Source organism: Delphinus delphis, chromosome X (assembly GCF_949987515.2).
Source record: "Delphinus delphis chromosome X, mDelDel1.2, whole genome shotgun sequence".
NCBI lineage: Eukaryota > Metazoa > Chordata > Mammalia > Artiodactyla > Delphinidae > Delphinus > Delphinus delphis.
In genome coordinates, this window is record NC_082704.1 from 1,624,611 (window position 1) to 1,638,362 (window position 13,752).

Genomic DNA, 13,752 nt, shown 5'->3' on the forward strand with positions numbered 1-13,752 from the left:
TCCAGACTTCTGCCACCCCCGTAGCTTGTGCTTGGCCAGGCCAGTTCCCAGGGCCTCTGGGATGCTGAATGACAGCCACCCGAAGGAAAGTTGGTGTCATTCTTGTTCCTGGAACCCTTTGGGTCTCATTGCTCAGGTCAAAGTTTGGGGTCCCTGCGGCCTTGAGGCTCTTCCCAGTCTCATTTGCAAGCGCCCCCCACTTTCCTGTTCTCTACCCCTCCTCCCATCTGCGTGAAGATGGTTTGTTTTTGAGTGGGCTTCCGGCTGGCACAGATGGCGTGGGCTGGCTGCAAGCCCCAGGCACCTGGGTGGATGGGTGACCAACAGCCCAGCCTGGCGGCTCAGTCTCGAGCAGATGAGAGAGGTTCGGGAAGGGGGAGCGGGGGAGAGCGAGGGGAGAGACAGCCCTCTCACTTCGCCTCTCCTGGAGAACCTTGAACTCAGACCACCCTCAGCCTGGCCTCATTACCCTGCATCATTTCTTCCCCAGATCCAGTGCCAGGCCCTGCCACTTACTTCTCCCATAGAGCTTCTCATCCCATAACTAACAGAATTCTTCCCCTGAAACCTCTCTCCCTCTGTCCCTCTCTCTCTCACACATACGCTCTCCACCTGCCTTTTCTCCAGGAGCCTGCATTTGGTGCTCACCAGAGGATGTGGTGAGGAGTCCTTTAATCTCCTTTTCTTACTGGGGAATCTCAGGGGTGGGGAAAGTGGGAGCTGGAGGGACCCCCCCCCCCGTCCCTCAAAAGCTCCCGTCTTTGGGAACAAGGCCTTCAACCCCTGTCAGATGCAGCAGAAGCCAATCCGCCTTCTCTTCCTTGCTGGAGAGGTAACACTTGAACTTCAGCTTTCTTCGACTGGCTGTTGGGGGGTCAGATTACCCCAGCACCCTGGGGTCTGCTGCTAAAGGCAGCTGGAACGTCGGGGCTGAGATGCTCTAGGGGCCCTTCCTCTTGCCCGATGACCTGCGCACCTCTGGCCAACAGTCCACTGCTCCAGGGCAGCGAGGCCATGGGGTGAAGCCACCTGCTTGGCTATATGTTCCTGTGCCCGAGGCACCAGGCGAGGTGCGTCACGTGGCTGGCTGCCTCAGCCACCGCTGCTTGCTGCCAGCCCATCCCTGACACAGTGAGGCCAGTACCTGTCAACTGGTCTCATTTTCCAACCTGTTTTCCAAGCACTGACCATGGCCAAGTTTCCTCCATGATCAGGAGGTTGGCTCAGTGCTCGGGTCTGCTCAGGGCCCCACAGCCTCTGCTGACATCTGCCCCCCAGCTGCATCCCCTCCCAGGTGGACCTGTCCTTCAGCCCCGTTTTCAGCCCCTGACCGGCCCAGGCCTCCCTCACAGAAGCCAGGGGCTCTGGGCAGGGATGCGCCCTACAGAGCTGTCCACTCCCTGCTCGCCGTAGCAAGCCACCCCACATCCCTCCCTGCCTCCTTGAGCTTGCATACATCCCGAGACAGAGAGCTCCTCCTCTCTTTCCAGGCAGCCAGTTAGTGTTTAGACAGTGCCCTCTGAGAGAAGCAGTTCTTTGTATTGAGTTTGAGTCCACATTTCCAGAAGCTTCTACCACTCGGCAGCCCTTTCTCCCCCCTCCTAGAGAGGCCCAGTAGTCTCTGTTCCCATCCCAGCCTCCAGTCTTTCCGGTGGAGGACGCCTGGGAGGCACCACGATTCGGGGCTGGGGAGGCTGCGGCCTGCTGCTGCGTCTTCAGCTGCCATGTCCATGAGCTTAGGGCTGGCCAGCGGGTTCTCCATGCACGGGACGAAGCTCATGACCCTTTAAGATGGTCTTCTCCCATCAAGGCCCTGACAATCCCACAGTCCCACCCTGTGCCATAGACAGAGCTGCTGAGTCGGGGAAGGGCTGTTTAGACTACTGGCTCCGTGGAGCTGGGTGGAGAAGGGGAATTTTCTTCCAGAATACACAGGGGCTGGTTTTTCCCCGAGCCTCAGGAGCAGAGGATATGCGGAGGGTGGGGAAGGCCACCGCACTGCCATGGTTTCTCCCGCCAAATTCCCTAGTCCTAGGAAAGCTCCACAGGAAAACCCACAAGAATTTGAACGTCTGAGCTGGGCTGTGATGGAAATGAAATTGTTTAAAAAGAAAGAAAAACAAAAACAGAAAAGGGGAAAAAAAGATTTAACAAAACAACCCAAAGACCCCCCCCAGCCTTCAGCTGCCAGAAGGGCCCAAGTCGGCAGCCACGTCGGAGCAGACTTGCTTTGCGAGTCTCTGGGTCCCGGGGTCCCTGGGCTGGGGCATCCCTGCAGCTCAAGTTCAGAGGCTCTGTGTCCTCAGACTAGCTTGCAATTCCAAACCGTTCAGTAGGGAATCAGGCCCTGCCCCGTAAGGCCGGGCTGGGGTCCCTTCCTGTTAGCCCAGACGCCTGCCCATCCCCTTCTCCCAGAACAGGGCTAAGTCCTCTCCTGTCACTCAGAGGACTGCAGTTGCCTCCTGCCAGGTCCCTATGTCTCCTCGCCTCTAGACCTGCCCCGATCCCACCCTCCAGGAGATGGCAGGGTGGGGCACAGAGCAGGGACAGACTCTGGAGAGGATCAAGGAGGGCTGGCAGCAGCTGCCTGCTGCTGGTTCCCCACTCCTTGGGCACCAGCCACCCTCCAGCTCCTTCCTACCTCATGTGATCGGCAGGTCCGGGGGATGGGGGCATTCACTGAGCTGGGGGTTTTGGAGGTGTGTGGAGAGGACAGGCTGACAAATGTCATTTCGGACTCATTGAGTTTGAGGGGCATGAGAGGTGCAAAGACATTTGTAAGTGGACAGGGCAGGAAGGAGGCACAGAACCTTCCAGAAGGTCGAAGACAGACTGGAGGAAGGGTAGGTGGAAGGAGCAGGGCCCAGCATAATAATAGTGAACACGTACATAGTGTTTTTTGCATGCCAGGTATTGTTCTAGGTAGTTTATAGGAATTATTACCTCATTCCATCCTCATAACAACCCAAGGAGGTAAGTGGTTTCATTATCCACATTAGGTGAGGGTAAGGAGGCACAGAGAGGTTAGGTAACCCGCCCAAAGTCACACAGCTGGGGCCGGATTCGAACCCATGAAACCTCCCTCTGACTACAGTTGTGAGTGTGGGAAAACGGACACAGAGCCCCGCGCTGGGAGATGGGGCGCTCAAGTGCCAGTTCTGTCCGGTCACCCAGGCCCCGCTTCTTCCTCCCGCGGAGAAACCGACTAGGGTAGGAGCGCCCTCTCCTGGAAGGCGCTCTCCCGGCCGAGTCCTCCGCCCCGGCCGCGGGCGGGAGGCTGGCGGGAGAGCGGGCTACTGAGCGCCAGCCCCAGCTCCGTCCCCTTCCTTGAGGTCAGCCTCCTGGGCGGAGCCGCGGCCCAGGGAAAGGCGCAGTGGGGGAGGGGTGGGCCGCGTCTCCGGGCCGCTCCCGGGCCCCGGTGAAGGCGGGTGGGCGGGAGGAGCACCGGCTGGCGCTTGATTGGCAGCTGGGCCGGCCAGTCAGCCCGGGGCGTGGGGGCGGGGCGCGGCTCCGAGCGCGAAACATGGCCTTGCTGGGTGCTGGCGGCGGCTGCGGAGGCTACGAGGAGGAGGGGGACGACAGCGTGTTCGAGGCGGCCGTGGAGGTCTTCGCGAAGCTGAAGGTGCTGCGGGGCCGAGAAGCCGCCCCGGGGCGGCCGGGGCCGGGCGGCGGGGCGGGCAGGGCCTGCTGCGGAAGTCGGGCGCCGCCCCAGTCGCCGCTGCAGGCTGCGCCCTGTGTCCTGCTGCGGGGGAAGGCTTGTGGGGCGTCCTTCTCGGCTCCTTGGGCGGCTCCAGGCCTTCATTCTGGTACCGCCTGGTACTTCAGGCAGGCGCCATGCGCCTACCGCACCTGAGCTTCTGTCGCTGCAAGACCCGGCCGGGCGCGCGGAGTGAGTGCAGGGGCGGGCGGCGGGGGTCGGGGGCCACAGGCCCGGCACTCGAGGAGCTCGCGGGGTCCGGAGGAGACAGATGGGCGGGGTCCATGCCTCCCCCTCCGAGTCAGCGGCCAGTGCCCGTGACAGCGGTGGTGAGGAGGCCCGCCCCGCGAGGTCAGGCAGCGGTCCCGGGGCCGCTACCCGCGCGCCCCTCCCCTCTCCCACCCCGTCCCGGCTCTCCCCTCATCCCCTCTCCTCTCCCCCCCGCCCCGCGACACCTCCCTCCCGTCCGCGATCGGCCCCGTCGGCCCTTTCCCTCCCCTTTCCCTTTGCTCCCACAGCCTGGAGCCGGGATCGGAATCTCTCCGAAGCCCCTAGTTGCTACCAAATCAAACTACCGCTTGCGCTCCGAGGGGGCGTCCGTAAAGGACGGGGAGTGGCGGGCGGCCGGAGCCGCGGATGAGGGGGACTGAACTCTGGGCGCGATCGACAGCGCTGCCAGTGTGCCGGGCGCGCCCGGCGGGGGTGGTGGGGTGTGTGTGACCCTCCTGGTGGGTGCTGGGCGGCCGGGAACGTGCGTGAACGGAGGTGCGCTGAGAGCCTGGCTGCAGATGTGCGTTTCAGCCCTTCGCTGATGTTGGCTTTCTAAAGCTTCCTGGCTTTCCCTTTCCTTGCTTAGGACCTCAGCTGCCCCTTCCTCCAGGGTCTTTATATCACAGAACCAAAGACCATTCAGGAACTGCTGTGTAGCCCCTCGAAGTACCGCTTGGAAATCCTGGAGTGGATGTATGCACGGTAACAGCCTGGTTTCTTCCTCCCCCACCCCTGGGGTACACGGGCACCACTCAACCCGCTGGGGGGAAGACGGGGGTTGTTCTTTATCTGAGGAGCTGTCCTCCATCCCCCGTCACTGTGAGAGCAGCTGCTTAGATAAGAAGTGAAGCCGTGCTCAGATCTGGGAAGAAAGTGCCCCCGAAGTGCTTCAGCTCCTCTGTTTGCCGCCTCACAGAAGCTGAGCTTGGCTTCTGAGCGTTTTTTCTTGCTGTAACTACTAGTTTCAGAGCTGGCAGGGACCTGGGGAATGATGTACTTCAGTCCTTTCATTTTCAGACTGGGAAGCTGAGGGTCAGGCTGGAGTCGAGAACTGTCTCAGGTCTTGCCACCGAGGAGTGGCAGGCAGGGCCAAGACCCCATTTCCAAGTCCTTTGGGTCAAGGTGCAGCTGGGTGTGTGTGCCTGGCACCGTGCAAGGGAAGCATGTCACACATACTCCTATACAGCCTTCAAAGACCCAGCTCACACGTCCTGTCTCCTTTTCAGAAGTCTCCAGTTCCCGGGGCAAAACGTATTCCTCCTTCCTCGGGACACCCACAGCCTTTTGAGCGCACCCCTGCCAGAGCCCTCAGCCTGTTGGTTGGGTCTTGGCCTGCTGTCCTGTCTGGCTCTCCAGAGCACTGGGAGCTGCTGGAGGGCAGGCACCCGGTGGGACCCCCACCCCCGCCATCAGCCCCAGGTCGCAGTGCAGCGTTGAACATATGTAAGACATGCTCCAGGCTGTGGGGTGACAAGTAGGTGCACAGACACGTGCTTACCGGGGTTCCATTCCAGGTGCCTCACACACGGATGGGTGTCCTCAAGGAGCTGGGACTTCAGTGGCCACAGAGGCTCAGGCACTGATCCCAGTGTTGGGCGCACCTCTGCAGTCTTGAGTGCTGTGGACGTTGGCAGGGAGGAGGTGGCATTTGATCTGGGAGGGAACGAGACATGGTGGGCACTCGTTTCCACAGGAGCGGGGAGTCAAGGTGTGGGAGGGAGAGCCGGGCGGCAGTGGCCTGAATGGCAGCCCAGGGCAGCTCACGTGGAGCCTTCCAAGCCACGTGAAGGCCTTTGAACTTTACGCTCTGGGCAGGACAGGCACGGGACCAGGGGAGTGCCATACTGGAACTGGCATTTTTGGCAGGGTGACTTGGGAGTCCTGTGGTGGATGGATTTGGAGGGGAGAGGCTGGAGGCAGGGAGACCAATAACGGAGGCTGCTGCAAGAGCCCTGGGAAAAGATGGCAGGAGCCTGGCTTGGAATGGCAATGGCTCTCATGACAGGCACTGTTGGCCCTGGAGGTACCAGCGCCTGGTCCAGGGACCTGGGAGGAGAGAGAGTAGTGGGGATGGCCTGGGCTAGTTCGGGGGTCTTGAACACGCTCCCAGGCGGAGGGAGGCCAGAGTCAGGTCTTAGAGAGGCTCTCGTGGGAGGCAGCCCAGAGTTGCCTGGCCCAGGTGCAAGCTGGGGACTGGGTCCCTCTGCTGGCCATAGGGGGCATGGGTGAGAGCCTCTGGCTGCAGTCCTCAAATGCTTTCAGTGCTTTTTTAAATACAAGAAACAGAATCCTTTTAAGAAGCAACCAGGTAATGTCCGGTTGCTTTTTATGATTCCCAAGCTGGCAGAAGTGCCGTAGGCCTTTCGATGGCCAGAGGATTGCACAGTCCGGTTTCTCCCAGTTTCCTGCTGGCTTCTTTGCACGTGGCTTCACCACTTCAGCCTCCTTTAGGGCCACCTATTCACCCCTGTCTGGGCGGAACCTGGAAACTGCACGCGGCATTGGCTGGGGGGCTGGGCGTGGTGGCTCTTGGGGTCCTCTATGCCAAGCTGGCCCTCAGCACGGGCGGGGCAGAGCCGTGGGGCCCCTAGATTGCTGAGGTTAAGGCTCCCGAAGAGCTGTACTTGCGTTCAAGGCCTTGAGCACCGTTAGTTTCTGCCCTGCTCCCTGCTGCTTCAGGAAAATCAACTCTAATGAAAGCCCTTTCGAGTGAGGTCAGGCTTTCAGGGATTTATTCTTTAGCGTGTTGAAGTGGTTTGCTGAGGTCCAGCCTGATGGATCACTGAGCGCTCTCTGCTCTCTGGTGCTCTGTGAGTGGGAAGGTTGCCTAGCAACCAGGCCCAGGGCCAGCCTCCTAGCTTTTCACACAGCGGGGCTCCTCCTCCCGCCCTTACTCGCCCAGCCCTCTTTGGCAGAACGGGTGGCTGCCCCGCCCCCTCTTCCCTGCAGTCCTGCAAGTGGGGGGGGGGGGGCTGGTGCCTCAGGTCGGGTCAGGGCGGCTCCACTAGCTTCCAGGGCCCCAGCGTAGTTGGGGCCGGTGTGACCTGGGATGCAGGCGTTTGGAGGCATGGGAAGGAACAGGGAAGACAGGGAAGGAACAGTGAGCCTTTTCCACCGAACACCGACCCTGCCCTCTCCCACCGTGACGAGTGAGTCAGCAGGTCCCTGGGGCTGAGGCTTGGTCCCCCGTACTGCCATAGCAGGGCGGGGTCCTGGCCCCAGTCATCCTGGGGCTCCCTGGCAAGCAGCTGGAGCGAAGTTCCCATGGCCTCGGTGCTGTGCCAGGCGTGGAGCTTGGGGCTGGGGACGCGGCGCTCAGACTGCACCCCTCATGGAAGAGACCCAGTGGGAGGCCTGTGCTGTGCGTCACTTGTGACGCCTGCCAGTGTATCGCACCCCTTACTGCCTTTGGATGTGCTCTGTGTCTGGAAATGGTCTTGCCCGTCAGCTGGGCATCTTAAGGCAAGATGCTTACAGGTGGCCACTGTCCCGTTTATCTGTGTGGCATCATCAAGGCTGGGGCTCCACCAAGCCGGGGGGACAGCTGGGAGGCTGGCTCAAAGCTGTGACCTGGGGTAGCATCATCTCCTGTTAACTTATGTTAGTTTAAAAACATTCCCTCTGTTGAGAGAGCTCAGCATGGGCATTTACTAATGGCAGATTATTCTGTGACATGGGGCTGTGGCCATCCGTTCGTTAATGCCCGCTGGCCACCATTTCGGTGCTGGCTGCCACGTTAGGGCCTAGAAATACAGAACAGAAAGTCAGCTCCTGGCCTCGGTGAGCCTGAAATCTGGGCGGTCAGAGCGCAGTGGAAAGACAGCTCCCAGGCCCCGCAGTGACGGAAGGATGCCAAGCTGGCTGCAGGCATGTCCAGCCCGCCCCTGGCTTCCCTGGGGCGGTGATGTCAGCCGTGGGCTTCATGGGATGAGCTGGAGCCAACTCGGTGTGCTTGGCTTGGGCGGGAAGAAAGCGCTGCAGGCGGAGAAGGGCAGGCACACACGTAGAGGTGCGAGAGGGGGCCCAAGCCAGGCCTGCAAGGACGCCAGAGCAGGGAAGGCCGTTTCGGACATCCTCCAAATAGACCTGCGCCATGATTGCAAGAAAAGCCAGCCCCCGGGTTCCTCCTGATAAAGAGCTCAGTGCTCTGAGGAACTCAGTGTTTTCTCTTGGGCAGTCATTTCATGTCTTTTATTGTGAGATTTTTTTTTTTTTTTTTTTTTTGCGGTACGCGGGCCTCTCGCTGCTGTGGCCTCTCCCGTTGCGGAGCACAGGCTCCGGACGCTCAGGCTCAGCGGCCACGGCTCACGGGCCCAGCCGCTCCGCGGCATGTGGGATCTTCCCGGACCGGGGCACGAACCCACGTCCCCCGCATCGGCAGGCGGACTCTCAACCACTGCGCCACCAGGGAAGCCTTATTGTGAGAATTTTAATTTCAGTATTCACATTCACATTTCTGAGGTAAGCGTTCAGAAATATTTTGGTTTTTTGTTTCTCTGATAATTTACGGAGTTGAGATCACATGAGATTATCCATTTTAAAGTGAGTGTTCCAGTGGTATTTAGCACCTAGGCACAAAGATTCGCTTTTGAGAGCATGTGTAAGGAGGGGTGTGAGGGGCCCCTGCAGCCCACTCAGGCCTGACTGGGCTTTGCTCTTTCCCTGCAGGGTCTGTCCCTCCTGGCAAGACAGGTTCAGCTCACCTAAGGGGGCCTCAGCCGAGGTGAAGATCCAAGGTGGGTCTCCGCTGTGGGAGTCTCGTGTTGAATGGCGGGTTCGGGGCCATTCTCACCTGGTGCACGGCCTCCTTAGCAGGTCGCGAATTTCCCATTGGACTGGTGGTTTCTCCTGCATGGTGCGTACTCCGTGGATATTACCAGAGCCTGCTAGGACCCACCCTCCCTTGCACACGTGAAGGAGACCCTGCCAGCCCATCCACGGAGGTGCTGGGGGCAGAGACAGCCGTTCTCGCCGACGCCACCAGCGGTCCGTCCGCGTTGCACTGGGGTGTGTGCGTGCACGCGACATGAGGCATTCCTGGGAGCGCGCTGGGCAGCGCTCTGTGGGCCTGTGGGGCCTTATCTTGGAACCGCTTCTTTTTGATCGCTTTTTGGCAGAAACTGTCCTTAACCCAGCCATGAACATTAGGTAAAGGGGAGTGCATTGCAGTCCTCAAGATGGTGGCTGGCTCTCCGCCCACACAACAGTGTTTCCAAAGGTCCATCCTTCCAGGGGCCTGTGTTCCCTCCCCCCACCAGCTCCAGGGTGGGTTAACTGGACCCCAGATTCCTGACCCGTGCCGCTGCTGGCACTGCCAAGTTAGTTATCTGGGGACAGTTGTCCCTGAGGCTGCAGTGGGCCAGAAGAGCAGGGGTTGTGTCTTGGAGCCTGCGGGGCTGGCCTGGGGGCCGGCCTGGGCTGCACAGAGGCGCTGCCCTTCTCCCCAGCACTGTCATGTCCGCCACTTTCCTCCTGATGGGACCGTGTCGAGGCCGGGCGAGCCTGGTCATCAGGCCACACCTGGATCCTCTAACACACATGCACGCACAGATGCCAACCCTGGCCCTTTCCGTTCCCTGCCTCAGTTTCCTCTTCTGTAAAGTGTGGGTGCTCAGCCTTGCCCACCCCATGGGAGTGCGCTGAGTGGCAGAGCAGGTGGTAGACACGAGTGCTTGTGAAAGAGTATCATTGGGAGAAACCGGGACAGGTAGGGGGTTAGAAGCCACAAATTCACGTGACAGGTGTTTATGGAGCACCCGCTGTGCACCCGGCACTGTTTTAGGTGCTGGCGGTGCAGCAGTGAGTTGTGCTGCTCTCACGGAGCTCACTTGCTAGCTGGGAGAGACAGCTGATGCACAGAAGGCGGCCAATTCTCAGTGCATCAGATGGTGAGAAGCGCCGCAGACAAGCCAGGTGAAGGCAAGGTGGTGCTCGGGTGGGTTGGGAGGAGGGTGGAGCTGTTGACACAAGGTGGCAGGGGAAGGCCTTTGTTTAAAAAAACAGCCATGCAGGAAGGGAGGAAGGGAGCCAGGCAGGTATCAGGAAGGTTAGCGTTCAGGGCAGGAGGACAGCAAGCGCAAGGGGCCTGAGGTAGGCTTGTGTGTGGCTGGCAGCTTGGAGGAGCAGCCAGGAGGCCGGGTGGCTGACGTAGAGTGTAGAGTGAGGGCAAGGGCTGGGATGGGGTCAGAGGGGCCACGGGGCCAGATGAGGCCGGCCTTGTGGGCCGCAGAAGGATGTTGGCCTTTATTCTGAGGAGGGCTGCAGCCTGCCTTTGGGTCTAACAGGGCACGAGTCCGGCCACGATGAGACTCGGATGTGGGCTAAGTGAGAGGGAGGCCAGGGCGTACGCAAGGATTCGGGGTGAAGGGGTGTGGGCTGAGCACGTGTGCTGGGGGTATAACTGGCATTTGTACCGTGTCTCCAGGATGACTGGAGATGCTCTGCTTCTAGCAGCAAACCTTCCAAAGCAGATGTGTGTCCTGCCACTGAGGCATATGAGGGTGGGAGCTGTGAGGGTAAGGGCATTGCTGCAGGGCTGGGGGGAGGGGTATGGAGCGAGCACTGACCCCAGGCTTTCTGGCTCCAAGTTCTGGCCTTTCTTCGTATACCAGGTGGTTACTCAGAAAATGCCCGGGGCTCCCTGGAAGCCGTGGCCCAGCATTCCTTGCACCACGCAGGGACTCAGTTTCCCAATTTGTGAGATGAAAGGGTTGCCATCTCCTAGGGTTGCCAGCAAAAGGAAGGGACATGCTGGCATGAAAGGTGTGCAGGAGATTGACAAATGTGAGATGGTTCCTTTTGCTTTGGCTTGGCGAGGTCTCTGAAACAGTGACACACAGCATGTTTGGAAGGTTCCCTGGCCTCTGTGGGCTCCTCAGGCAGCTGGCTGGCTTCTGCTAGAAGCAAGAGTTCCCTATATGGAAGAGCACTGAGTGCGACCTCTTATTTCAGGTGAGGAAACTGGCCCCCAGAAAAGGGCAGTGACTGGGTATAGGTCACACAGCAAGAGGCAGTCCTGGCACCTGGTGTGTCCTCCACCTGCATCCTTGTATACCTGGGTCTTGCAGGCCCAACCCGGCCTCATGGGTGCTGGGCCCGCTGACGCTACAGCAGGAGCACCCTTACCAGGGAAGCACTCGGCACCCTGCATGGGTGTGTGGTGTCCTTGCTGTTTGGGTGGGTGTCTGTGGTAACTGGGTCCTTGTGTTCCAACAGAGATGGTGAAACTGGGCCATGAGCTGATGCTGTGTGGGCTGGATGACCACGAGCTCCTGAAGGTAACAGAAGGCCCTCTGTCCCCATGGGCCGGGGGCCTCGGTGACGCTGGGGTGGGCATGGGAGGGCTTTCTTCCCTCAGGCCCAGGAGCTAGCGCCCACAGTCCCCGCTCCTTAGCCCCCTGGGGCAGGAACCCCTAGGATTCCTTTGGGTAGACCCCAGCCATCCCTAGCGCCGAGAGGGGAGGGTGGCTGAGGAGGCCGGGAAGGATCTTTGGCTTGTGATGACCGAAGGGGCAGGAGCACATCCTGTCCTTGGTGGACGGCTTCATGCACACCGACACCGTGGTAAGTACTTTACATGCCAGTAACTGTCACACCCGCACTGGCAGGAGGTACTTGTCTTAGCCCCATCTCATGGGGAAGGTGACAGACAAGTCTCTCAAGTCTCTCTTACCCAGTGACAGAGCCTGGCCTCAAACCCAGGCTTCTGGCTCCTGAGCCCTTGCACTTTCCCCCATGTGCTGCCCACCCGTGGGCTTCCATGCAGAGGCAGGCCTAACCCACCCCCATATCAGTCAAAGAAACCCTGCACCTACCCTTAAAATTTAAAAAGAATATTTGAAAGAATTATTTTCGCATTTTGGCTATTACAAGCAACGCTGTGACTGTTCTTTATATGTTTGTGACAGAAGACGTGTTTTCAGTTCTCTTGGGTATATAGCTAGGAGTGGAATTGTTTAACTTTTTGAGGAGCCGCCATTTTACAATTGTTTACATCCTCACCAGCAATGTGCGAGGGTTCCAGTTTCTCCGCATCCTCACCAGCACTTGTTCTTGTCTTTTTGACACCAGCCATCCTGGTGGGTGTGAAGGGTTAGCGTTTCCCTGATGACTAATGATGTTGAACATCTTCTCATGTGCTTATTAGCCATTTATATATCTTTTTTGGAGAAAAGTCTCTATTCGCTTCCGTTGCCCACTTTTTAATTGGGTTATTTGTCTTTTTATTATTGAGTTGTAAGAACTCTTTATATATCGTGGATGTAAGTCACATCAAATATTCGATTTACGAATGTTTTCTCCCATTCTGTGGCTTGTCTTTTCACTTTCTCGATGTGTCCTTTGGAGCACAGAAGTTTTTAGCATTGTTGAAATCCAGTTTATCTAGTTTTCTTTTGTTGCTTGTGCTTTTGGTTTCATATATAAGAATCTATTGCCAAATCCAGCCATTAAGATTGACACCTGTGTTTTCTTCTAAGAGTTTTATAGTTTTAGCTCTTATATTTAGGCCTTTGACCCATTTGGAGTTAGCTTTATGTGTGGGGTAAGGTATGCATCCAACTTCATTCTTCTGCATGTGGCTATCCAGTTTTCCCAGCACCGTTGAAAAGACCTTGGCATCCTTGTGGAAAATCAGTTAACGTAAAAGTGAGGGTTTATTTCTGGATTCTCTACTCTATTCCATTGGTTTATATGTCTGTCCTTATGCCAGTACCACACTGCCTTGATCACTGTAGCTTTGTAGGAAATTGTGACATGTGACTCCTCCAACTTTGCTCTTTTTTAAGGTTGTTTTGGCTATTAGGGGTCCCTTGAATTTGCATATGAACTTTAGAATCAGCTTGTCAATTTGTGCAAAAAATCCGATCGGGATTTTGATGAAGATTGTGTGGAATCTGTAGATCACCTTGGCAAGTATTACCATCAGCCATATTAACTCTTTCTATCCTTGAGCATGGGCTGTGTTTCCACGTGTTCAGGTTTTCTTTAGTTTTTCTTAGAGATGTTTTGTAGCTTTCAGTGTACAGGCTGTGAGGGACACTTACCCTTTCCTGGGCTTGGGGGGGTCTCCTGGAGCCGGGTCTGTTGAGGAGGGGGCGGCACGCACCCCTGGCCGCTGGTCAAGGCTTTGCGAGATCCTGAGTGGCGCTTGGTCTCATATTTCAGCCCAGGATTTCCTCTGTCTAGACAGTGTCCCACCTCCCACCTCCTATTCCCAGGAATAGGTGTATAGGTGGTGTCCTTGCCTGTTTGGGCAAGGACACTGGCAGGAGGTAGCTCTTGGCTACACAGCCGAGAGCCAGGCAGCCGCAGCCGTGAGACTCGTGAACGGGGAACTGAGCTGCAAACATGATAGCAGAATGTGGCCCTGTCCCCAGATCTGCTCCCCACACAGGGCTGCCCGGCCTGAGATGCCACCAGGAGCCTCTCAGCCCTCTCCCTCTAAGCCCACTTTATTTATTTATTTTAAACATCTTTATTGGAGTATAATTGCTTTACAATGGTGTGTCAGTTTCTGCTTTATAACAAAGTGAATCATCTATACGTATACATATATCGCCACATCTCCTCCCTCTTGCGTCTCCCTCCCACCCTCCCTCTCCCACCCCCCTAGGTGGTCACAAAGCACCGAGCTCTCGGCCCACTTTAAATGCAGGTGCTTCTTGGAGGGCTTTATACTGAGTCACCGGTGATGCTGGCTGAGCGCATCTTTCTGGTGCGTTCCCCAGAATAGCGGTGTGTCAGGGCAGGCCGACGAGGAGCTCGAGCGGAGAGCCGGGCCCAGC

At 57.9% G+C, this 13,752-nt stretch overlaps 2 protein-coding genes across 7 annotated transcripts in view; one reads left to right on the plus strand and one right to left on the minus strand.

Moving 5' to 3' along the window:
• LOC132418601 (paraneoplastic antigen Ma6E-like) overlaps positions 1–13,752 on the minus strand; it is a 302,944-nt gene that overhangs the window by 117,170 nt on the left and 172,022 nt on the right. The window lies entirely within an intron of this gene.
• Positions 1–13,752, plus strand: part of HAUS7 (HAUS augmin like complex subunit 7) — a 42,554-nt gene that overhangs the window by 21,157 nt on the left and 7,645 nt on the right. For 3 of the 6 annotated variants that reach the window (XM_060002581.1, XM_060002583.1, XM_060002582.1), the window contains exons 1-4: positions 3,484–3,622; positions 4,554–4,669; positions 8,636–8,703; positions 11,183–11,244. In XM_060002581.1, the coding sequence (XP_059858564.1) occupies positions 3,524–3,622; positions 4,554–4,669; positions 8,636–8,703; positions 11,183–11,244 (345 nt within the window). In that variant the 5' untranslated portion in view covers positions 3,484–3,523. Of the gene's footprint in view, positions 1–3,483; positions 3,623–3,736; positions 3,890–4,553; positions 4,670–5,193; positions 5,411–8,635; positions 8,704–11,182; positions 11,245–13,752 lie in introns of those variants that run through there. The other 3 variants (XM_060002585.1, XM_060002584.1, XM_060002586.1) reach the window with 3 other exon arrangements.